Here is a 23,934-nt window from a genome sequence, read left to right as displayed (position 1 = left end):
TTGCCGAGACTTGGGCAGCCAATATCCATTCTCCCTTCGCCTAATGGGGCCGATCTGGGCCTTAACTCCCAGGAAAGCGGTCCATGGACTTAGAGTGTGGACCCGTACATTTAGGAAGAAATGGGGATAACAGTTTTAATTATGTTTGAAACATTAAAAAACTAAATAAATAAAAGTTAAAATTGTCTTGAAATATATAAACTAAACTAAAGTAAACTACTTTAATCCGCCATCATGAGAAGCTTCATCGTCCTCATCGTTCTCATTGTTGGCTTGTGATTGGCTTGGGGCAACATCATCGAACTCAAGTAGTGGCACATCCATCGTAAATTCTTGTACGATAGTGCTTATCTGTTGCACTAAAACCTGCAACATGTCTTGTTGGGTGCGTTGATTCTTCTTAAGTTTTTTATTTTCGATGAGGATGGTCTCATTTTCTCTCATAGTTTTCTCCATGGGAACATATTTTTGATTAGTGGACATATAAAATGATGATGACGTTGCTTCACGCTTTCCTCCAATCGCCTTCAGAGTAGGCAACACCCCATATCCTTTCTTATAACGAGATCGAAGCCCCAAAACATCAGTGACTATGTCCAAATCGAGGGGGGGTAATCGACATTATCACCCACACAAGAAGTCGCAGACGATGCCAGGGGTGTACTCTGTGATGCCCGCCTTTGGGTCATCTCTTCCTGAAAAAATAAAAATTAGATGTGAAATAAAAATATAAACAAAGAAAACAACATAATTAAAAAAAAGTACAAATCTTTTTATTAAATACATGGTTTTGAAACAATAGTTTTCTGAAAATTGCGTAACGTTGCAATCTCATTGTCTTCATTCAACATCTCCAAGTTCTCCCTCATTAACAAGTATTGTATTGAATCTTCTCGAACTAAGGGCCAGTGTATATGATTTTACTCAGGCTATCCACTACAAATACACTTCATTCAGGCAGCAGTACTCCTTCTGAAGAGCATTTGTAGTGGATAGTCTATGTAGGTCATACACATGGGCTCCAATTCGAGTAAAATTTAATACAATACTTGTTAATGAGGGAAAAATTTGAGATGTTAAATGAAGGAAATGACAACGTAACGACAATTGAATTTAAAGAAAATTAGTTATTCATACTATCTAATTTTATAGAATATAGACATGGAGGGATTACATGCTTCTTCATAGCAGTTTCACTAAGCCATGCATCCTTCTTTCAGTAAAGTTGTTCAAACGTATCGATCATGCTAGGAAATGCACCAATAGACAGGGTCCACCTACCAAGAAAAATTATTAGAACATTTTACTAAATATTAAATTCAACAAAGGAGATTTCACTGATCTTAAAATTCACGTGATCATGAATATGAACGACAATGGATTTAGAGTCGTGTCCTCCCGGTATAGGCATTTTCGATCGAGCTTCTTTATTCCTCCTTGATATACGCTTCAAACATTGAATACAAAAATGTTAGAAATTTGAGAAATATAATTATCTTGAGAAAAAATAAAAGTATACATGTGCTTGCTCGAAACTCCAATAGTCACATAAAGTCACCTAGTCAAAAGGAGAAACATCTCCAAAAGGTTGTGTCTTCGCCTTCTCTTTGTCCACCAATCCCCCAACCTCAATCCAGTATTTCCTCATGTTATAGCGCCAGTCGGACAAATGCTTCTGTATTTGCCTAACCATGGCATCAGAAATGATAGGGTTGTCCAATAGATATATAAATTTTTCCTACAATCAAAATTGAAAATTTTATAAAAATATTAGTTCAATCTCAATAGTAGTTATTATAATTTTAATTAAATTAAGTAAGATACTAACTGATAATCTCTAATGAATGACCTTGAGATCACTCACATATAAGAACTTTTCGCAATTACTCTCTTCTTTGCTCTTGAATTTTGGTTATTTCCCTTTGATAAATGTTTTCATCTAGTACTCCTCATTTGTTCAAGATAATCTTTTAAGACACATTTTCAAAGGACAAACTTTTGTAAAGATCAACTTTCTCTTTCTTGGACTTTATTTTAATTTAGATAACTAAACAACTATTTCATAGTTAGAACTCACTAGTGCATGATCTTCATAGTAAACATAAAATGTTATTAGAACTTAGTTTTTGATATTCCCTAGTCATACGGGTGTATAAAATTTGTATATAGGGTCCCTTGGAAAAATGACATATATTTTGAAGTCATTTTTCACTCTGACCTAGTTTTGATAATTTTTTACAAAATGGCCTCCTACACTCCAGACACCTGGTCGAAATTTTTATACAGTTGGTCGAAATTTTAGACAGAAGCTATTTTGCAAAAAAAATCTCAAAAATGGGCCAAAGTGAAAAATAACTTCAAAAAAGAGGTCATTTTCACCAATTACTCTTTGTATATACCACTCATACTCTTTTTTCACAACTTAACATGTTATTGTCTAAGATTTTTAATTTTCTTTATTTGATTTTGCAGCTTATTTCAAAAAATTGTTATTGGAAATATGGTCAAACTTTATCCAATTCAGTTTCATTAAGCTTCCATGTAATTCTAAATAAAATTGGGTATAAACTTTCGATAGTATGATTTGAGTACGGTTGACATAGACTACCCCTATATTTTGACCATTTAGGTCTACGATACTCATGTATTTGAAAGGGATTCGAGAAAAAATAAAAAAAAAATTAGAAAATAAAAAAATTGTTTTTTATTATATAATATTTTTCCCGATGAAAAATACATGTACGAGGGCTATTATTTTATTTGACTTTTGCTAGCGCATTTCAGACTTTCGCCAGCAAAAGTTGTACCCAAAAAAGTACGTATCCTTTGCTGGTGCATTTATGAATGAAACTGGAAAAAGTCACGTTTACCGGCCCAACTATGAAATGCACTGGAAAAGAGTATTAATTACTAGCGAATAACTGCATCGGTACAAAACTTTACCTTTGTTAGCGCATTTAACGAAATGCGCAAGTAAAAATGACTTTTGCCGGCGCAGTTTTGAAATGTGTCACAATTCTTGTAGTGAAATAAAATAAGAATATACAACATCATTCGAAAAGGAAACTGAAAACACAAAAAACTAGAGGAGTAATGCATAAATATTTATAGAGAAAAACAATATTACATACAATATATTGAAAGTATCGACAAAAATTCTAGAGTAAAACTCAATGTAAAACGAATATGGGAAAAGAATATAGTGCGTACATATAATGACTTCATTTAACTAGTTATCTAAGCTAAAATCCCAAGACCAAAATCAAAGGGAGAAAGTGCAGTGCGTTTACATATAAATGACTCAATTATTTACAACTAATTGATTAAAATTTAAGAATGTAAAAAGAGAAAAAAAAACATAGCATTAGAAAGAAATTAATGTTAGAGAATATTAACAATGAAGATGATTACAATCAAAATGAACATAAAATATATATAATATTAATTAATAATATTACATAAGTAAAATAAAAAGATGAGAAGAGATTACATAACTTATGACAATTATTATAAGAGTAGAAGGTTAAAGATGAAGATCTCAAGAGCAACACAAAGCTTAAACAATGTTCAAAATATTTGTCCTAAAAGTTATTTCCTCCATCATAAGAACATTTTGGGAATACTCTCTAGAAGTGCTTCTAAGGATTTATCAAGCCTTCTCTCATACTCATCATAGTGTTCTAAAGATGAGCATGTCATCACAAGTGTTCTAAACCATGTAGTGTGTGTTGACCACGATTTTGGCCAACGACGAGTAGACGTCAAAATGACAATAAGCCTTGAATAGAAAATACGACACCAATAATTTTATAGTGGTTCAGCCCCAATTTATTGGTAATAGCCTAATCCACTTGGAGTTGTGATATATATATCCTACACTTAAGATCATATGAACTTAAGTCAACTGAGTTTCTTAAGTGTAAGTAGAAAAATACAGAGTTTCTCTCTATAGAGAATACAAGCTTTCTCTCTCTAAACTCTCTCAGAAAATGCCCCAAGAATGCCCCAAGTAACAGTCTCAAAGTCTCAAAACTAGAGAGTTTTCTCCGTCTCAAAAGATCAGATCCCATTAAATGATGCCATGAGCCATTTATTTATAGGCTCGTGGATCGTACATCAGATATATCCCTTTGACCGGGTCCTTGGTTCTTCCAACAGACTTTAATTAATAAAATATAAATAAATTTAAATTACAATAATATAGTGTTATCCAAAAAACTGGCATGGATAACGTGGCAAGTGATTCCCGGACACGTGGCTGACACTTGGAGGAACTCTGCTAGGATATCGACCAGAAGACAAATTATAAGCAGTAGGCAGCCAAAACTTACCTGCGACCAGTATGGTCGCGGGTTCCGCATGCTTCATGATGTTTCTATAAAGATCTTTGTAGATCCCGAAATTGACTCCCACAATCTCCTGAGTATCCAATCATTTAGGAAAGAATATCTGTAACAAATTCATGTAATCCCCCTTGAGCCTATAAATAGGGAAAGATAGCTCAAGGAAGGGACTTTTGGCTTCCGAATTATTTGAGACTAGAGAGATTCTATTTGAGATATTGTCTTGTTCTTCAGAGGTTAGTGAAACTCATTGAACCCTAGTTCTTTGATCACTCATTTTGATCTTATATCAATAACAATCTAAGTGGACGTAGGTTATTACCAGATCCTGGGGCCGAACCACTCTAAAATCTTGTGTTCTTATTATTTTCGTCATTACATTTATTTCAACGTATCCTTCCACGTCAAGCGTATTTTGACTCCGTGTCAGTTGGCCAAAATCTGGGTCAACATTCAGGTGCTTTCATTGAGAGCTTGATATATCACCGTTGAGAAAACCAATGGCGAAAACTACCAGGAAAACTGGACAGGCGGTCGGCGCTGCACCATCAACCCGCCTCCTCCTCCCCCTCCCAATGTCGCTGAGGATGAGCCACATTTGGAATTTGAGGAGGAAGAAATGGATGACGCGACGCTAAAAAGTACTCTGAGGGCGTTGCACGAAGAGCTGGCCAATCTGAGGGCCAGCCAGGAAAGTGCTGTCGAAATCATGGCGCGGCAGCAGCATGAAATAGAACGGCAGCGCGTGGAGTTAAGAGAGAGGCAGGCGGAGATGGACCGTCGCCAGAGCGAAGCCATGGCTGTCCTCGAGGCAGCCTTGCAATTGGCTAGGAATCAGGCTGCACCTGCCTCGCAGCCTGATCAGCCTATGAATGGACCAACACAAAGGGGTCCTAATCCTAGCCCACCTATCCAACCCTCGAGTCTGCAAGGGCCCGAACAGCCTCAGGTGCCCCATGACAATGTCCCACTGGACCCTGAGGCACAGCCTCCATCCCAAGCTGGTCGCGGCAATCCCCCGCATCAGAGGCAGAATAAGACCGGGCATCAGCCTCACAATCCTAGACGCCATAGGGGCGACGAGCCGAACCTTCCGAACAGAGGACAGCATCCTCCTGGTAACAGGAGAAACTCAGAGTTAGGATCTGTGGTCTGAGGTCCCCCACGGCATGATAATGCACGGGGACCTAACGACCAACGCAGGCCACCCTCTAACGCTCGGGACGTTTCAGCCCGGGAAGGAAATCGAGGGAACAGTCGATCCCGTCATAGCCAATCACGATTCAGAGATGGCAATGGTTATGATGAAGCCGATTCCGGCAGAGGAAATGACGGTCGGAGGAATGACAAAAGAGGTGAAAACAGGAATCAGCCACCTCAAGATGACCAACCCGGCAGACGGGGCGCTGGGGGGCAACCCAGGCAAATTAACGTCTTCAACCGGCTCGGAGCTAGCGAGCAGGGGAGAAGAGATGAGGATTTGAGAGATGTGCTCAATGATCGCCGTGAGCGACATGGCGAGAACATCCCCCCAGCAATAGAGGCCACAGCGATTCCTATCGCTGTGCAGGCCCAGATAGATGCCCTCAACCAGGCAGTGCAACAGCTGGTCGGGGGAAGAACATCTTACATCGACCACGACAGGAGGAAAGGCACTCCTTTCGTCCAGAGGATAGCTATGGCAGAGACTCCTAGCAAGTTTAAAATGCCTACGCTTCTGAACTTTGATGGGTACGGTGACCCGGTATCTCACGTCAATAAGTTTGAGATACAAATGGACATTCAGAAAGTGTCCGAAGATGCTCGATGCAGGATCTTCCCTGCAACACTTTCTGATGCCGCGCAGGAGTGGTTTTTCAAGTTCCCTCCTGCAAGCATAGTTTCCTGGGAGATGTTCGTAAAGGAGTTTTACGGACAGTTCTACGCAGGTCGAGTGCATCCGACCGAGGCAAACCAGCTGGTTGAAATACGCCAGCAGGATGGAGAACCACTGAAGGACTACATACGGCGCTTTATGCGAGCAGCAGCTGGAGCAAAAATGATGGGGGACGAAGGCAAAATGATGGCCATAACCACAGGGGTTAGGTGTCACACCCCTCTCTGGAAAAGCCTCCGAAAAGAGGGGGTTAGAACTACCCAGGAATTATTGGATCGGGTTGATCGTTACATCAAGCTCAAAGATGCCATTTCCAAAGATGGAAAGCCTCCAGGCAAGGATAAGAAGGTTGCTGAGCCCGCCAAAGCCGCTAATGGGTCTAAGCCTAACGGCAACGGCAATTGCAAGAATGGTGGAAAACGACCACACAATGAGCCTTCCACCTCTGACAATAAACGAGCCAAGGGTAACCGTTATGAACCTCGGTTCACTAACTATACTGCCCTAGTTGAGTCTTGGGGAGAGGTTTATCAGGCCACGAGTTCCAGTGTGCCTTATAAGAAGCCTGCCCCCATTCGGAAGGATATTTCGAAAAGAGACACTACCAAGTTCTGTCGTTATCATAACGACTACGGACATGACACAAATGAATGCAACCAATTGAAGGATGAGATCGAGTTCCTTATCAGACAAGGACACTTGAGAAGATATGTACGGGCCTCGGGGAATTCCCAACGAGAAGCTCTGAGTGGCAACGAGCAAGCGCCCACACGCCAACGCTCGCCACCTTTGCAGCCTGCCCCCGTGACTGGCACATTGTTAACCATCTGTGGAGGCCCGCACCTCGCGGGAAACAGTGGAAAGGCCAGGGAACGATACGCTTGGACTCTGCGCCACGACCAGGACATCGAGATGATGACTGTGGAGGACCGCGCGCCAAAAAAGGCTCGATCAGAAGAGGGCGAGATAACCTTCTCTGATAGTGATGCCAAGCATGTCCGGTTCCCACATTCCGATCCGCTGGTCGTGGATATCCAAATGGCCAACATGATGGTGAAAAGAGTGCTGATCGATACAGGAAGTTCGGTGAATATCTTGTATAAGTCTTCGCTGGAACGCATGAAGTTGTCTGTTAAGGACCTGGAGCCCTGCAACCAAACAATATACGGCTTCTCTAGTGAGGGACTCGCCCCTGCAGGGTCAATCAGACTACCGATGACAGCAGGTACAGCGCCTGCTACCAGGATATTACTCGCTACTTTTATAGTAGTCGATTGTCCTTCGGCGTACAATGTCGTCATTGGAAGGCCTATACTGGTTGATCTACGGGCAGTCACCTCTATGTGGCACTTAGCCATGAAATTCCCGACAGACGCAGGGGTAGGACGCGTGTTGGGAAACTAGAGGGAAGCCAGAGAGTGCTACAACGCCTCAGTCACGAAGGCGAAAAAGGGAACGTCAAAGAGCACTTCCCCAGATAGGTTGCAGATGGCAATTGATACACAAGCCCAATCCAGTGATGAAGTCACCAAATAGGGTGTTTCCCAAAGTGAGGATAGAGATTTAGATCCTCGCATTCGGGATTTTGAAGAAAACGTAGGACCCGTCGAGGACCTGGAAGAGGTCCAGCTTGACGAAAAAGACCCGACCAGAGTCGTGAAGGTCGAGAAAATCCTGGAACAAACCACGAAGCATGCACTGGTGGAATTTTTGAAGAAGAACCAGGAAGTCTTTGCCTGGTCGCACAAAGGCATGGCTGGGATAGACCCTGCAGTTATCAGCCATGTCCTGAACATAGACAAGACTTATCCGCCCGTGCAACAAAAAAGAAGGTTGCTCGATAAAGATCGATCGAGAGCCTTAAAAGAATAAGTTAAGAGGTTAAAGGAGAATGGGTTCATCAGGGTGGCGTTTTATCCATCGTGGGTCTCCAATCCAGTGTTGGTTCCTAAGCCTAACGGCAAATGGCGAACCTGTGTGGATTTTACAGACCTCAATAAAGCATGCCCAAAGGACTGCTTCCCACTCCCAAGAATCGACCAATTGGTCGATGCTACTACAGGACACGAGGTCCTCTCCTACATGGATGCATATTCAGGCTACAATCATATTAGCATGCATCCCCCTGACAAAGATCACACTAGCTTTCGGACCGTTACGGGCTTGTACTGTTATAAAGTAATGCCCTTCGGACTGAAAAATGCAGGTGCGACTTACCAGCGGTTAGTTAACCACATGTTTAAAGAATTGATCGGGATAAACATGGAGGTATACATGGACGACATGCTGGTAAAGTCTAAGAAGGCAGAAGGACATGTAAGGGATTTACAAGAATGTTTTGATGTATTGAACAAGTACTAGATGAAACTAAATCCTCTCAAATGTTCCTTCGGAGTTGGATCAGGGAAGTTCTTGGGGTTCATTGTAAATTCAAGAGGAATCGAGGCCAACCCCGACAAGATAAAAGCCCTGATCGACATGAAATCGCCAGAAAAGATCAAAGATGTACAAAGTTTAACCGGGAGGATTGCAGCCCTAAGTAGATTTATTTCAAAATCGACAGACAAATGTGCCCCTTTTTTCAATCTACTTAGGGGCAATAAGAAATTTGAGTGGACAGGAGACTGCGAGAAAGCTTTTCAGGCCTTAAAGGCCTATATGGCACAGCTTCCCATTTTATCAAAGCCGATCGAAGGAGAAACTTTGATCATTTACCTGGCAATCACTGAAGTTGATGCTAGTGCGGTACTAGTACGAGAGGAAGAGGGCGTACAAAAAGCGGTTTACTATGTAAGCAAGAGGCTGATCGGAGCAGAATTGAGGTATCCTCCCATCGACAGGTTAGCATACTGTTTAATCTTGGCCTCAAGGAAGCTACATCCTTACCTTCAAGCCCACTCTATCACGGTTTTAACTGACCAGCCCCTTCGGCAAATCCTCCAAAAACCAGAAGCGGCTGGGCGCCTATTAAAATGGGCAGTCGAACTGGGGCAGTTCGATATCACGTATTCACCGCGAGCAACAGTAAAGGGACAAGTCTTGGCTGATCTTGTTGCAGATTTCACCGAACTCTCAGACAGCGAGCAGTGCGAACAGCCTAGTGCGCCTGAGCCTCAAGATGAAGCTCCTTCGTGGAAGTTATTCACGGATGGGTCGTCCAACGAATCTCACGCAGGAGCGGGTGTGATATTGATAACGCCAGAAGGGTATCGATTTCACTGCGCCATTAGGTTCGACTTCACCGCGTCAAATAAAGAAGTCGAATACGAAGCACTCCTCGCTGGGTTGAGAATGGTGAAAGATATGAGCATAAAGACGCTTGATATTTACAGTGATTCACAGCTGGTAGTGAATCAAGTTCTTGGGGAATATCAAGCACGAGGCCTAAAGATGGTGGCCTACTTGAATAAAACCAAAGACCTGCTAGCCCAGTTCACGAAGTATACCCTCCAACAAATACCGCGGGATCAGAATTCGAATGCAGATGCCTTAGCCAAACTCGCGAGCGCGAAAGATGCTGACACTTTGAACATTGTGCCAGTAGCAAGATTGAGTGAGCCAAGCATACAAGCAATTGGAGGCAGTATGGAAATCCGGGTAGAAGACACATGGATGGCACCTTACTTGGAGTAGCTGGCAAATGGTGCACTACCAATAGATAGAAACAAGGCCAGAACCCTACAAAGGCAGGCTGCTAGGTACATATTGGTCGATGGTGTTATGTACTGAAGAGGATACTCCATGCCACTACTCAGGTGCATTACACCAGAAAAAGCTAAGGAGCTCATGAAAGAGGTGCATGAAGGCTTCTGCGGGGATCACACTGGGGGGCAAAGTTTGGCAAAAAAGATTCTAAGGCAAGGTTATTTCTGGCCGACCATGAATGAAGATTCGATGGAGTTTGTACGAAAATGTGATAAATGTCAAAGGTTTTCAAAAATTCCACGAGCAGCCCCAAACGAGTTGAAACAGATGCAGAGTCCATAGCCTTTTGCAGTATGGAGGATAGACTTTATTGGATCCCTACCAATGGGAAAGGGCGGAGTGAAGTACGCAGTTGTGGCAGTCGACTACTTCACCAAATGGGCCGAAGCTGAACCACTCGCTACCATAACGACCAAGAAAGTTCTTGACTTTGTCATCAAGAACATTGTTTGCCGCTATGGTTTGCCTCGGAAGATTGTTTCAAACAACAGAACCCAATTTGATAGTGACTTATTCACCGACTTCTGCGAAAGACATAGGATTATCAAAAGCTTTTCTTCAGTTGCGCATCCACAAGCGAACGGACAGGTCGAACCAGTAAATAAAATGCTTAAGGACTCCCTGAAGAAAAGGCTTGAAGACGCCAAGGGAGCATGGCCAGAATAGCTGCCTGAAGTCCTCTGGTCCTATAGAACTTCTCACCGAACAGCGACAGGTCATACCCCGTTTTCCTTAGCCTACGGATATGAAGCCATGTTACCTATTGAGTTAGATCCCCCCTCACATTAACGCATTACATAAGACCAGGGCCAGAATAGCCAACTAATGATGGAGTCCCTAGACTCAATTGACGAAATACGAGAGAAATCCCAGCTCCGAGTTGCTGCGTACCAGCAAAAGGTCGCCCGGTACTTTAACTCGAAAGTAAAAGAAAGGAAATTCAACGTCAGTGACTTGGTGCTACGATGAGTTTTCTTGAATACCCGCGACCCCACTGCTGGAGTACTCAGACCCAATTGGGAAGGACCTTACCAGATTGAAGAAGTCCTTCACTCGGGCACCTACAAACTTGCACGCCTAAACGGAGATCTCGTTCCACGCTATTGGAATGGAGAACACATGCGCAAGTATTATCAGTGAATAGTCCTTTTTAAAGGACTGGCTTGTATTAAATTTTACTTTTTACAAGTTTTGAAAAAAGGGTTAGCCACGTTGTATGGCTAATCGCTTATAAATGTAAGATCCTTTTTTTGGATCACTCGTAAAGACATGTTTAGTCCATTTTTAATACGAGATTATAAGGGACTGTGCGCAGCCAGTCATTCTTGCCAACCTTTGTGAATTTATTTTTACAAGTATTTGTTCATTACGTGTGTTGTTTTGCTGTATTATAAGTATTACGTTTCCTACCGAGCAGAAATGCTCGAACAAGTCGTGGTCAAGGCAAGTGACCAAGGACCTAAAGGTCCTCGATCACTTGGGGGGCATATAAGGTACATCGATAGCAAAGCATACCAAGAGGTATGTAAACACATGAACAAAATAAGTGAAAGCATGCTAAGGTACTTAGAGTATTTTTTTCAAAATTTATATTTTGTTAAATCAAACCAAAGTACTATGCTAAGTTCGGTCATACGGACAGATGTTATAGTAAATGAAAATATTATAACATTATAATGCAGTCTTTTACACCGCAAGCATCACCACTTGGATGTAATTGTTCAAATAAAAGGAAAGATTGCTGCCCATGCAGCAAATTTAAATAAATAAATATAGTCTTTACATCACGACCCGTGGGTCGTGTAATTAAAGAAAGAAAAAATAAAAAGTTCAAGAAGCATTAGGAACAGGAGGGTCTTTATCAACATTTTGATTGGTCGTATCCTCAACAGCTCCTCCTTCCTCTGCGCCAGCGATGCTTGGGGAAGCAGGGATCCTTGCTCTTTCCTCTTCTTTAGCCAATCGAGCAGTGCAGCGGGCCAGCTCAGCATTCCTGGCATCTTCTGGAAGGTAGTCAAAGTTGGCACCTCGGTTGTGTTTCCATAAATCATAAAAACACCGAAGCATCGCATTCTTGTACCTATCCAGATCTTTGGCATTGGTAAGCTTCAGCTGCTCTATTTGGCTCTCAAGAACAGCTATGGCCTTGTCCTTGGCAAGAAGCTCCTCTTTGAGTCTCTTGCATTCACGATATTGGACTCGGCTGGAATCCTGGTACTCATTCCTCTGCTTCTTCAAGGCTACCTTAAAAGCCTCAGCGTCCGCCAGCTTTGCCACCGCAGCATCCTTCTGTTGGGTGACCACCTCCAACTCTCCAACATGCCTGGCTTCTGTAGCATGAAGCTCCTCAACAGCTTTCATCTGGTACCTCTCGATGGCCGTTGCCCGAGCCTGGTCGATGGTAGCTTGGGCACGGGTATGAGCAGCAGTTGCAGTCAGCAAGGCCTGTGGACAAATGATAAAGTTAGAACCTGTTGCAAGAAAAAACAAAACGAAAGCCAAAGAGATAAGAAATGCTTACGCTAGCAATTTCGTTTAGGGCCTTGTTCAGAATTTGATCGACCCCCATATTCTCTGCCTCAGCCATCGCATCCTTGCAGCGATCATACCTCACGATGTGTGCAAGGCGATCCTTGGGTGCTCGCAAGGTGCAGTTTGAAAGTTTGGCCCCTGGAGCTTCGGCCGGCTGGGATTGTTCTTTAGCGGCTGCAGGTGGAGGATTCGTCGTAGCAGGCGGAGTTTCCTTCTCAACAGGAACCGAAGGCTGGGCAGAAGCTTGCCCAGTTAGCACGTCCTTGGAAGGATCTTCTGTTCGACCCTTCTTGGCAGAAGGTCCTTGGCTCGATTCGTCATTGTGCCTCCTGGACGTCTTTCGCCGAACCAGAGGGACTTCTATCTCCTCCTTAGTCTGATACAAATCGAAGACGTTGGGAGCGGCCATATCTGCGTACAAATAAACATATGCAAATGATAAGATAAAGGCGGATAAAAACTCTTGATAAAACAGAAAAGAGGTCACAAATTTTAATACCCGAGCTACAACTACTGGTCGTTATACTATTGACTCTATTAGTCACACACTCACTATCTGGCACGAAGAAGTCTGGCCCTAGATTTGGAGTATACGTAAAGTTGCCCTCCCCGTCAAACAAGTGACAGGGAATTGGCAAACTATTTAAAAGCGAAATAACAGTACCGTTTTCATCAGAGGATTCACCCAAGTCCACAATAGACTTTGTTGCCTTTTGTTTCCCCTTGCCTTGGGGCGCAGAAGACCTTTCTGTGGAAGGATTGCCCATGGGTTCCCTGATTGTAACCCCCATCGGCCTCCTTCAGGGAGGGGACACTGGGGGTTGCTGCTTGGGATCCCCCTCGGCCATGGCATCTGCTACCATAGGTCCTCTTGTTTCATGGCGTGGAGCCAGGAGGCCAGATAGCCTCAGATTTTCATCAGTGACCAGGGACTTGACGCTTTTTTCTACGTCTGTCATCCTGGGCAATGCGGTGGACCTCAACACCATGTCTGGTGTTGGGGTCGGACGTAACCATGGTCCTGAAAGGCAAAGTGTACTTTAAGAAAAATGAAGGAAAATTCGCTGATGAAAAGTATCGACCAGTAAAAACAGCACTTACCTCCTCGAGCGAAGGCCAGATTGTTGTTGGTCATGTCCGGTGTGAGGAAGTACTCCTTACTGTACTGCCCCACGTTGGATATGTGCGTAGTGTCACTCAGGAACGTCCGGCTCGTCTCCTGGTGACAAAGATGGAAGAAGCCCGTCCCATACTGTTGAGGGTTGGACTTGAGGTCAAAAAGGAAATTGACCTCATGGGAGGTGGGTTCTGGCCATTTTTTAAGTTTGTACAGGATATAGAGTGCGGCCAGCATTCTATATCCATTCGGAGTAATTTGAAAGGGGGCGACACCCAAATAGTTGGCCACGCCCTGATAAAAAAGATGTAGAGGGAGGATAGCCCCCGCCTCTATATGATATCTAGACCAAGCACTGTATACACCTCCGGGGAGGTTGGCCCTTTAATCTGCAGCTGGAATTTTGAGATTAACCCCTGTAAGAGGATACTTCCAGCGATAGTTGGCAAGCATCCGAGGAGTCACTCGGCTGATCGGGGAAAGATACCACTCGACATCAGGAAGGTTTTGGTGACGAGGGCGGGCCCTGACTTGGATACTAGGGTCTGGGGCAACATTTTCTCGACCACTGGTTGAGGGAACCCTAGCCTGTGAATCAGGCTGGGCAGGAGAGTTTGGGCTATTTTCGGAGTCAGGTCTTTTCTTGCCTAAAGATTTAGAACGAGCCATTTGAGGAGGTGATGGACGAGGTCTAGAAGAAGATCGTGAAAATGGGATTTCGTGAACTCGGCCGGTCGGTTGTTATTCGCCTTCGAGCAGCTGGGCAAGAAGATCGTCGTCGATGGGTCGTTCACCTCCCCACAAATCTGGCATTAAAGTCTGCAAACAGAAGAATGGGGAGGTGAGGATAGAGAATTTTTGAAAGTTTTTAGAATAACTCTGGTCGAGTATAAAAGTTAAGCTTTTATACAACAGCATTCTAACAAAAGGCTAAAAATTTCCACGCGAACAGTTTGAGAAACAGATCAAAAGGTGAAAGCAAAAAGTTTTTTGTAAAAGCTTTTTCAACTCCTCTAGGGGCGGGAAAAAACCTATTTTTTCGGCTGGCATAAAAATCAAACTTTTACTTCGGTTTTACGTCCTAAAAAGTATGATCTCGACTATCAAACTAACTCGTAACTTTTTTCACCCACAAGACATTCTACTGACAAGCATCTCAACCCAGAAATAGATGAACTCAACAGTCAACATACAGAAACATGCACTACAAAAATATGAAACATAAAGGTTCCAAGACTTACCAGGAAGAAGATCGTAGAGGTTGGTAAGAGTTTTCGGAGATTAGAGAACTCTCGGACTGAGTCTTGAAAACACAGAAGGACGGTCTCCAGAAGAAAATGGAAGCTCTGGTTTTAGGGTTTCTTGAAAGAGTAATGGCGTGCGTAAAAAGAAAAGGAGAACTTCGGAGATGGTATATATATATTTTTTGTCTGTGGCATTAAAAGGGAGTAATCATCAGCTTCCCCTTTTTCGAAGTATGGGGAAATGAGATAGCCGTCAAAATATTACTAGGGAAGCGAAAAGTCGTGATTAGACAAGAGTAGGTTGCTTCTTCCAAGAACACACGAAGGGTTCTGACAGGTACGGCGGGGTCACCGAAGGGTCGCTTCCTCAAAAGTTTATTTATTGTTCATAATAAATAAACTTGGGGGGCAAATGTTATCCAAAAAACTGGCATGGATGACGTGGCAAGTGATTCCCGGACACGTGGCTGACACTTGGAGGAACTCTGCTAGGATATCGACCAGAAGACAAATTATAAGCAGTAGGCAGCCGAAACTTACCTGCGACCAGTATGGTCGCGGGTTCCGCATGCTTCATGATGTTTCTATAAAGATCTTTGTAGATCCCAAAATTGACTCCCACAATCTCCTGAGTATCCAATTATTTAGGAAAGAATATCTATAACAAATTCATGTAATCCCCCTTGAGCCTATAAATAGAGAAAGATAGCTCAAGGAAGGGACTTTTGGCTTCCGAATTATTTGAGACTAGAGAGATTCTATTTGAGATATTGTCTTGTTCTTCAGAGGTTGGTGAAACTCATTGAACCCTAGTTCTTTGATCACTCCTTTTGATCTTATATCAATAACAATCTAAGTGGACGTAGGTTATTACCAGATCCTGGGGCCGAACCACTCTAAAATCTTGTGTTCTTATTATTTTCGTCATTACATTTATTTCAACGTATCCTTCCACGTCAAGCGTATTTTGACTCCGTGTCAGTTGGTCAAAATCTGGGTCAACATATAGCTATTATTCCAGAATATCTGAGAGATTCTTGCGGCAGTTGAGAATGATTCGGGTTGAAGATGTTACTGAGGCTTTACTGAAGAGTCACTAGACGGTAACTTCTGAGATTCTGAACCGTGGACCAACCAAATCCATCCCCGAAGTGACTGATCGGCCAAGACAACTCACCGGTCGACATAGGCAAGCACCTCTCGTCGGCATAGGCAAAGCACACCTCTAGCACACCTCTGGTCAGTATAGGCAAAGCACTCCTCCCAGGCCCTTGCCATTCTCGGCCTTCGCCGTTCCCGGTCCTTGCCGTTCTCGGCCTTCACCGTTCCCAACTCTTGCCGATCATTTACATATTTGCATACATAGCATAACTAATCAAACACTTAAACATGTATTAACATAATCAATGGGCTAGGCTATACCCTGCATATAATCATATAGGGTCATGCCTTGCAACACAATTATGGGGCCTCGCCCTGCTCTATGGTTACAGTGGTTTTCTTACCTATGTCCCAAGCTTCTTGAGCACCGAAATCTTGAGCACGGTCCTCTAACTCGAGCCTCGCTGAAAACCTAGTCACAACACATACATAGCACTCTCATTACTAACCAGTTTATAATCATCTCCTAGAACCAATCCCGTGCTCTCGAGACCTCCCGTTTCCCCCCACAAGGTAGCGGAAGCATCCCCCGAGCCCCCTGAGCTAAAACCCCAAAAACACATTTTTCCCCTGCCCAGAAATTGGCCTAGCGCCGCGGCATAACCCTTTAGGGGCCGCAGGGCCCAGAATGGTCCCATGCCCTGATTCAGCCAACCGCAACAGCGCGGAAGAACAGGGTCGTGGCGCTCATACGAAAACCCAGAAAACTGGGTTTTTCCCCAACATTTTCCCAAGCCAAAACTCTTCCAAATCAATAACCAAGTACACCCAAGTCCCCAATTCAACCTAGAACTTCATATAAACAGTATAACAACCTATGAGCACCAGAAACACACCCAAACACTCCTCCAAAGTCAGCATCACAAAGTGGTTTAAGACTTTACAAAACTTAAACCACAAACCAGAAAAATAACTTCACGGATGCAAGAACCCTTACCTCAAGTAGAAATTCGTCCCTTAGCTTCTTTCAAATCCACTTTCAATCTCAAATCCACTAATCCCAAGCTGAACCTAGCCAAACTTCATCCCAAGAATCCACCAAGTAAAAACACATATCAGCTCCCAACCTTAACAGTTCCTAGCATAATTCAATCAAGAAGCTGAATTAGAACTTACCTTTGAGCCTAAGTCAATCTCCCAATTCCTAGCCTTCAATCCCTTGAGTTATGGCCTAAAATCCTTCAAAGTCAATCACCTTAGAGAGGGAGAGGGAGAGCATCGAGTAGAAGAGAGAGAGAGAGAGAGAGAAAATTGGTTCCCTTTTTCCTTCTTTTGCTTTTGCCAAAATATTCTGGTATCTCCCAGCCCCTTAACTAAGTATAACCAGCTGCCAAAATGACCCAATTGCCCCTTATGTTAACCTAAGTCCTCATATGCCTCCAAGGGTTATTTAGTCTTTTAACATATCCCGCTAAATCCTCGAGTATACCTAAACACCCCTGTTTAATCCCGACACGTCTAAACCATTACTGAATTACTAACCGCTACCCATTAATTCCCGAACACTTTATAATATTCCCAAAATACCCCTAAGCTCCTCCCGAGCCGGATATTTGACCCCGTTGTGACTTTCTTGCTAAACAGCTCCCTAGGACCATCTCGGATCGCGCACCGCTATTATATCACCACCCACGTGTGGTATCAATCACAATACACATAAATATAACATTTATGCCCCCAACGGGCTAAAATTACAAATATGCCCCTAACAGCCAAACGGGGCCAACATGCATATTTAATTCACCTAAACATGCATTTCTAATCACATACTTAAACAAATTCACACATTATAGCAATAAATCACTTATTGCCCTCCAGGCACGCTAATCAAGGCACTAAGCCTTATTAGCGAAATTGGGTCGTTACACCGGTGCTTTATATTTTGCCAGCAACTGTGCTGCTCTAATCCGGGCACAAAATGGGCTGCCACTCCGGTGGTCTATCGCATCCATCCCGGAAGGTCGTTTTGACAAAACTTGCATTGCAGTCGTTAGCACGTCAAGCTGGGCATGGATGGCTGGTGCAACTGACAAAGTTCCAAGGTCTTGACTGCCTGGTCGGGCATTACCATCTGGTGCACTGTCGTCAAGTATTTCTACCTGACTGGCAGGGCGGTTCAGATTTTGCCCTTCGACCGGGATGGTCCTCTTCTTCTTGGTGATAACGTCCCTTAGATCCTTCCAGGAAGCATTCTCTCCTACCCGATCGAACACCGTATTTTTTTATTTTTCAGAGGGCTTACTACGCGGGACTTGATCTCTCCCACTACGCTGCTAGTCGTGGTGCAGTGGAGGCTTTTCGGTATGCCCCAGGCAGTATTTTCCTCCTTGTGGGTTGTTATCTTATTTATCCTTTGACTAGTCGGTGTGATGACTATCAGCCTCACCACGACCATGCCCATCTTTGAACTGTGAAGTCCTCTTATCTCAAGGAGTCATGGTCTGATCCTGCCTGGGTGGAGTCTTTTTACTGCCCGATCGGTGACTCCCTTATATAGAAGTTTCTAATCGGTGGCTCCTTGAGGGGGTTCTAGAGTTCTCCCTTTGTGTTGAGGCAGTTCTGGATCGTACCCCATCGTCTTCCCGACCAGGGGGGTTACTCCTGCTTCTGTCCGGTCCCCGAGAATTGGCTCTGTCAGTGGTCCTCCGACCAGCATTATTATTTCTTGCTCCCTGGGTGGCTGCTTGTGCCGCGGCTTGAGCATTGGCTTGGGCCAATTGGGTAGCCGCTTCTAGAGCAAGTGCTGCTTCACGATGTCTCTGGTCGACTTCCTCCTTTCGTGGTCTGATCTCTTTGCTTCTAGCCTCCATATCGCGCCTTCACTGCTCTAACGCAGCTCTATGCCTGGCCATCTCTTCAGCAAAAGACTCATGCCGAGCATTAAATTGCATCATCTCCTATTGGAAAGCGCCTATTTCTTCCTGGAGTTGTTCAACTTCTGGAGTGGTCTCCTCGAGAAAGACCCTGGGCTCAGTCTCTGGGTTCTGCGGTCCAGGACCTTCTGATCTAGCAGGCTCTTTTGACGTTCCTGACTTTTTGGATGCCACATTGGTATTCTTGGGCGCCATCTTGATATGATAGTCATGTGTTTCTTCTCTTCAGGCTCTCAATGAAAGCACCAAAAATGTTGACCACGATTTTGGCCAACGACGAGTGGACGTCAAAATGACAATATGCCTTGAATAGAAAATACGACACCAATAATTTTATAGTGGTTCAGCCCCAATTTATTAGTAATAGCCTAATCCACTTGGAGTTGTTATATATATATCCTACACTTAAGATCAGATGAATTTGAGTCAACTGAGTTTTTTAAGTGTAAGTAGAAAAATACAGAGTTTCTCTCTCTAGAGAATACAAGCTTTCTCTCTCTAAACTCTCTGAGAAAATGCCCCAAGAATGCCCCAAGTAACAGTCCCAAAGTCTCAAAACTAGAGATTTTTCTCCGTCTCAAAAGATCTGATCCCCTTAATGTTGCCATGAGCCATTTATTTATAGGCTCATGGATCGTACATCAGATATATCCCTTTGACAGAGTCCTTGGTTCTTCTAACAGACTTTAATTAATAAAATATAATTAAATTTAAATTACAATAATATAGCTATTATTCCGGGATATCTGAGAGATTCCCGCAGCAGTTGAGAATGATTCAGGTTGAAGCTGTTTGTTGACGCGGTTCTTCGGCAACAGATAATTATATGAATAAGGAGAGGGATTAGTGTTAAATGGTGAACCGTAATAGATGAATGATCTCAAAGGAAGATTATAACTCGGATACTTTTTTAGGTGGTTCAAAGGTTAAAATCCTTCTAGTCCACCAGCCAATATTATTGATATATCTCTGATATTCCTTACAGGGTATTTCTATACAAATTAGAAGCCAACCCTTTGCAACTCCCAGGGTCTCCATATTTATAGGGAGAGGACACCTGGGTGTTGGCAAAGGAGGTCATCCCGTGACCTTCTTACCCATCATGTCACTTCTGTGACATTCTTGATTAATTCCTAAAACCTGACAATGAAGTGTGGTCTAATCAATAGGAAAGGGGGATAATGGGTTGCATGGCCCAAACCAGTCGTGGGGTGCCTGAACACGCACGTTTATGCTGCGTGTCCGAGAATTCAGAAATGGGGCAGACACGTGATGTCTGATATATGCACGTTTACATTGCGTGGTTGACTTTATTAAGGGTCGGAGGTGTCAGCTCAAGCTCGTACCCCGAGCTTGATGTAGTCTCAGCCCGTGGTATATACACTACTGACCCGATGCCTTAGAAATCTCACTAAACCTTTGGCTATCTCGAGCTAAAGAGGTAGAGACTCGTAACAGCAGCTCCGGGTAGGTGGCTTCCACATGGCTGGTAGAATTATGCCCTTTTCCAGCTCGCTAATAACCCGGGGATATTTAGGGCGTACATTTGCCCCCCAAGCCCCTGCTCGTGGCATATGACGTCACATGTGGCCACAGTGGGGGCTTTTAGGATTCCTTGTGGACTCTTCATATCCCGCCCATTACGCTGGTATCGGATACATGAAGCATCGTGGTTGGTGACGGCCCGCCTTCCGAGAACCGCATTAAATGGCCTAGCCTATCTTCAGCCGTCGTTTCATCTTTCGAGTTGTGATCCTCGTATCCCACATCAAGACAATCGAATGGCCCTCATCCTCTGGCCTTTTACGTATATATAAGGCTGGCCACCTTTCGCATGAGCCACCCTTTTATTTGAAATTTTTCTCCTCTTCTTTCTTCTTTCTTCTCAGTCTCAAAACCGTTTCTTTCTTCCGGTCACTATTCCCGACGTTCCTGAGTTTCAGACACGAAGGCTCTTTCGTGACTCCGGTACTAGCGATTCCAATAGGACTTTAACCCAGACGCTCCTTTTAGTCTTTACGCAGCAAAAATTTCTGTAAGTCCTCCATTTGTTGCATGCTTTAAATGTTTCCCCTTTCTCTTGCTTAGGTAAACTTTCTTCTTAGCCGCATGCAGTAGATTGTTTGTCTTTTGTTTTTCTTTGTTGGTATTTTGTGCGTAGGTTTTTATCCTAGGGGTATCGACCGTAGGAAAGAGAATGCTTAGGAACATGACTCATAGGATACAATTCTGGGGTGATTTTCTGGGTAAAACATTTTTGTGCCTGTTTGGAACAACAAGTTTCTAGGGTGAAAAAACCGGGTAGCTTAGGGGACACGCTTCGCAGGCGTTTTTTCCTTTCAAAACTTTCCTTCAAAGGAAAACTTTATCCTGACCCTCCTGACACACAGATCCTAAGAAATTGGGGACTTGTTGGGAGCACAAGCGCGTGTTCATAAAATCGTGTGATCTCACTCGCCGCGGGCTGAGATTACCTCAGCCCATGTAAAGGAAACCCTTCTTCGTGCTAGATTCTTTCTTATGCTTAGGTCGCCTTTTCTAAACTTTCTTCTTTGTTCGTTAGGCGACCAGATGGGACCCAAGAAGACCGCATCCAAGAAGAGTGATGGCAGCTCATCTTCCCAACAAGCCAGCAAAGGGAAAGAGGTGGCAACAGACTCCCCGATTCCCAACTTTGGTCCCACCGTGGAGAAGGAGGTCGAGGTGGGGCCCGACGCCTTTTTCAAGGCCGAGAGGATTGCCTCGAAGATCACCACCCAGGGGAAAGTTAACAAGATAATTCTTTCCCATAATATAGAGATAGGGAAGGGTGCCCTGGATGCCTGACCTCCCCTTGAGGGGGAGCAGAGCTGCGCGCCACTCGACGAGGAGTTCGCAACCTGGAGCGACGAACATCTCAAGGCTGGGGCCTTTCTTCCCCTGGACCAGTATTTCATGGACTTCTTAAATTATGTGAAGCTGGCCCCCTTCCAGCTCCCCCCTAACTCCTACCGTCTGTTAACGGAGTTGAAGTATTTGTTCCTGAAGCAGGAATGGGAGGTCCCCACGCCGGCGGACATCCTTTACTTCTTTTGCCTCAAAGCCAGCACGGAGCAACGGGGGCGAGGTGACGGGTTCTACTACCTGACTCGTTTTCCAAATTCGATTGTGATCATCGAGCTGCCCAGCCACCCCAATGACTTCAAGGATCAATTCTTCATGTCAAAGGGGTTTCGCAACTGCGAATACCATTACTTCAACCGTCCTCGTAAGTTCCTTCTAACTTTAGCTCGCAAAATGGTCACTGATTAGTCTCTTGTCATTCGTTGCTGACTTGAAAACTATCGTGCAGCTATTTTCGCGAGGACGGCTAAGTCAGTGACCCTTGGGGGTCAATACGAAACCTTGGCGGGGCTCCCCCCAAGTGAAAAAGACTACCGCTAGCTCGTATCTGATGGAATGATGCTGGCATGTAAGTTAATTTTCCCGGGCCAGACTTTGGCCTTGAGGAGACCGCGGACCATCCCCGCTGCTCGCAAGATGGAGCCCATCCCTGAGGAGGAGGCCACGGATGAGGACGAGGACGAGGTGCCCCTCGTGCACCGGAAGCGGGCTCTGGAGGTCGCCTAGGAGGTCAATGCAGAGAGGACCCAGTCTAGGACAGCAGCCGGCCCCTCCGGCCAAGGTAACCCTTACTTATTTAGGGACATAGACAGGGCCGTCGTAGACCTACGGCTTGCTAGGTTTAACCCTAACCAACTCGTCCACCGCCACCCAAACGACCCAGATCGCAACGTCACCCTACTCCAGTGTGTTGACCAGCTCGTGTTGCGTTATGACATGGGCCGCCCTAGGGGTACTGTAGTAGTAGATAATACCCTAGCCATTAGGTCGGCCTTTTTTGAGGAGTACGGGACCAATCTTAGGTTGTGGCCCTCCCTCTGGAGGGTGTAGTAGCTCCGGGTCTTAGGAAATATGTAGAGGAGTCTAGTCCTGAGGCGGATCCAAACCCAGAGCCTCTTCTCACCTGTGAAGTCATCATCTTAGACTCCCCCATAGAAGCCCCAGGGCCGGAGGTCGTGACAATAGATTCCTCCTCTAGCTCGGAGGGTAGGACCCTCTTCAATACATTACTCTTTGCTTTGCAATCATATATTTTTACATGTGTACTGACGACTTTTTGTCCTTGTTTCAGGTGAGGAGATGTCGCAGCCCGGGGGTAACGATCTGGGATCTATGTTTTAGGGGGGAAACCCTTCCTCCGGGCCGTCCGGGCCCTTGGTGAAGAGGCTCCGTTTGGCGAAGAAAACGCTGGGACATCCTCCAAGTCCCCGGCCAAGAGAAAAAGCCAGGGTCCCTCCATCACCAAAAAAGTGCCTCCACCCCCTCCTGTAGTGGAGAAGATGGCTCCACCTCCCCCGCGACCTCCCGTCCCTGCCCGGGAAAAGGAGGTACCAACCGGGACCTTGGTGGCTCCAGCTCCCACTGTGCGCATCCCGGTCAACACTCAGGCCCTTGAGAAAATCCCCGAGGCCTTTCGAGGGATGGTTTACGAAACTGCGAGCTATATGGTGGATCATTACTACAATGCCACCCCAAGGGACTTGCGCGAGATCGAGACAAGGAGCCCCGAGAACGTGATGGAGTCTTCACTGGGGATGACCCTCATGGTAAGTTCGCTTTACCACGGGTTCTTTCTGCTTAATTTCTAAGGCACTCGCCTCACATCTTTTCATCTTGCAGGCGGCTTTGGCTCTCCACCAGAGCATATCTCGGTCCAAGGCCATGCTTGCAGAGATCAGGGGCAAGCATCAGGCCGCCCTCGCGTCCGCTCAGCAACAGGAGCAGGATGCCAAAGGCACCCTAGACGCCGTGAAGGCTGAACTTGAAGAAGCCAAGGCTGCCCTGGCAATGGAGAGGGCATCTTCCAGCGCCTCCATGGAGACCATGCTGTACCATTGCTGGGCCTTCAATCCGGATGGTGACTTTTCCTTCCTGGGGACGGAGGTATGGGAGTCCTTCTTGGAGAAGTTCAAAGCTCGCCTTCAACAAGAGGCGCCCTCCGAAACCGGGGAGACTTCCACTGCAACCGAGCAGGATGCCG

At 44.8% G+C, this 23,934-nt stretch overlaps 1 protein-coding gene across 1 annotated transcript in view; it reads right to left on the bottom strand.

Moving 5' to 3' along the window:
- Nucleotides 1-216: 216 nt before the first annotated feature.
- LOC133832511 (uncharacterized) overlaps nucleotides 217-23,934 on the bottom strand; it is a 57,070-nt gene continuing 33,352 nt past the window's right edge. The window contains exons 5-8 of the mRNA XM_062262848.1: nucleotides 1,577-1,738; nucleotides 1,355-1,447; nucleotides 633-695; nucleotides 217-525 (exon numbers count right to left, since the gene is read on the bottom strand). Coding sequence (XP_062118832.1) covers nucleotides 217-525; nucleotides 633-695; nucleotides 1,355-1,447; nucleotides 1,577-1,738 — 627 coding nt within the window. The remainder of the gene's footprint in view (nucleotides 526-632; nucleotides 696-1,354; nucleotides 1,448-1,576; nucleotides 1,739-23,934) is intronic.

The sequence above is a fragment of the Humulus lupulus genome, chromosome 4 (genome assembly GCF_963169125.1).
Source record: "Humulus lupulus chromosome 4, drHumLupu1.1, whole genome shotgun sequence".
NCBI lineage: Eukaryota > Viridiplantae > Streptophyta > Magnoliopsida > Rosales > Cannabaceae > Humulus > Humulus lupulus.
This window is presented reverse-complemented; position numbering and strand designations above follow the sequence as displayed.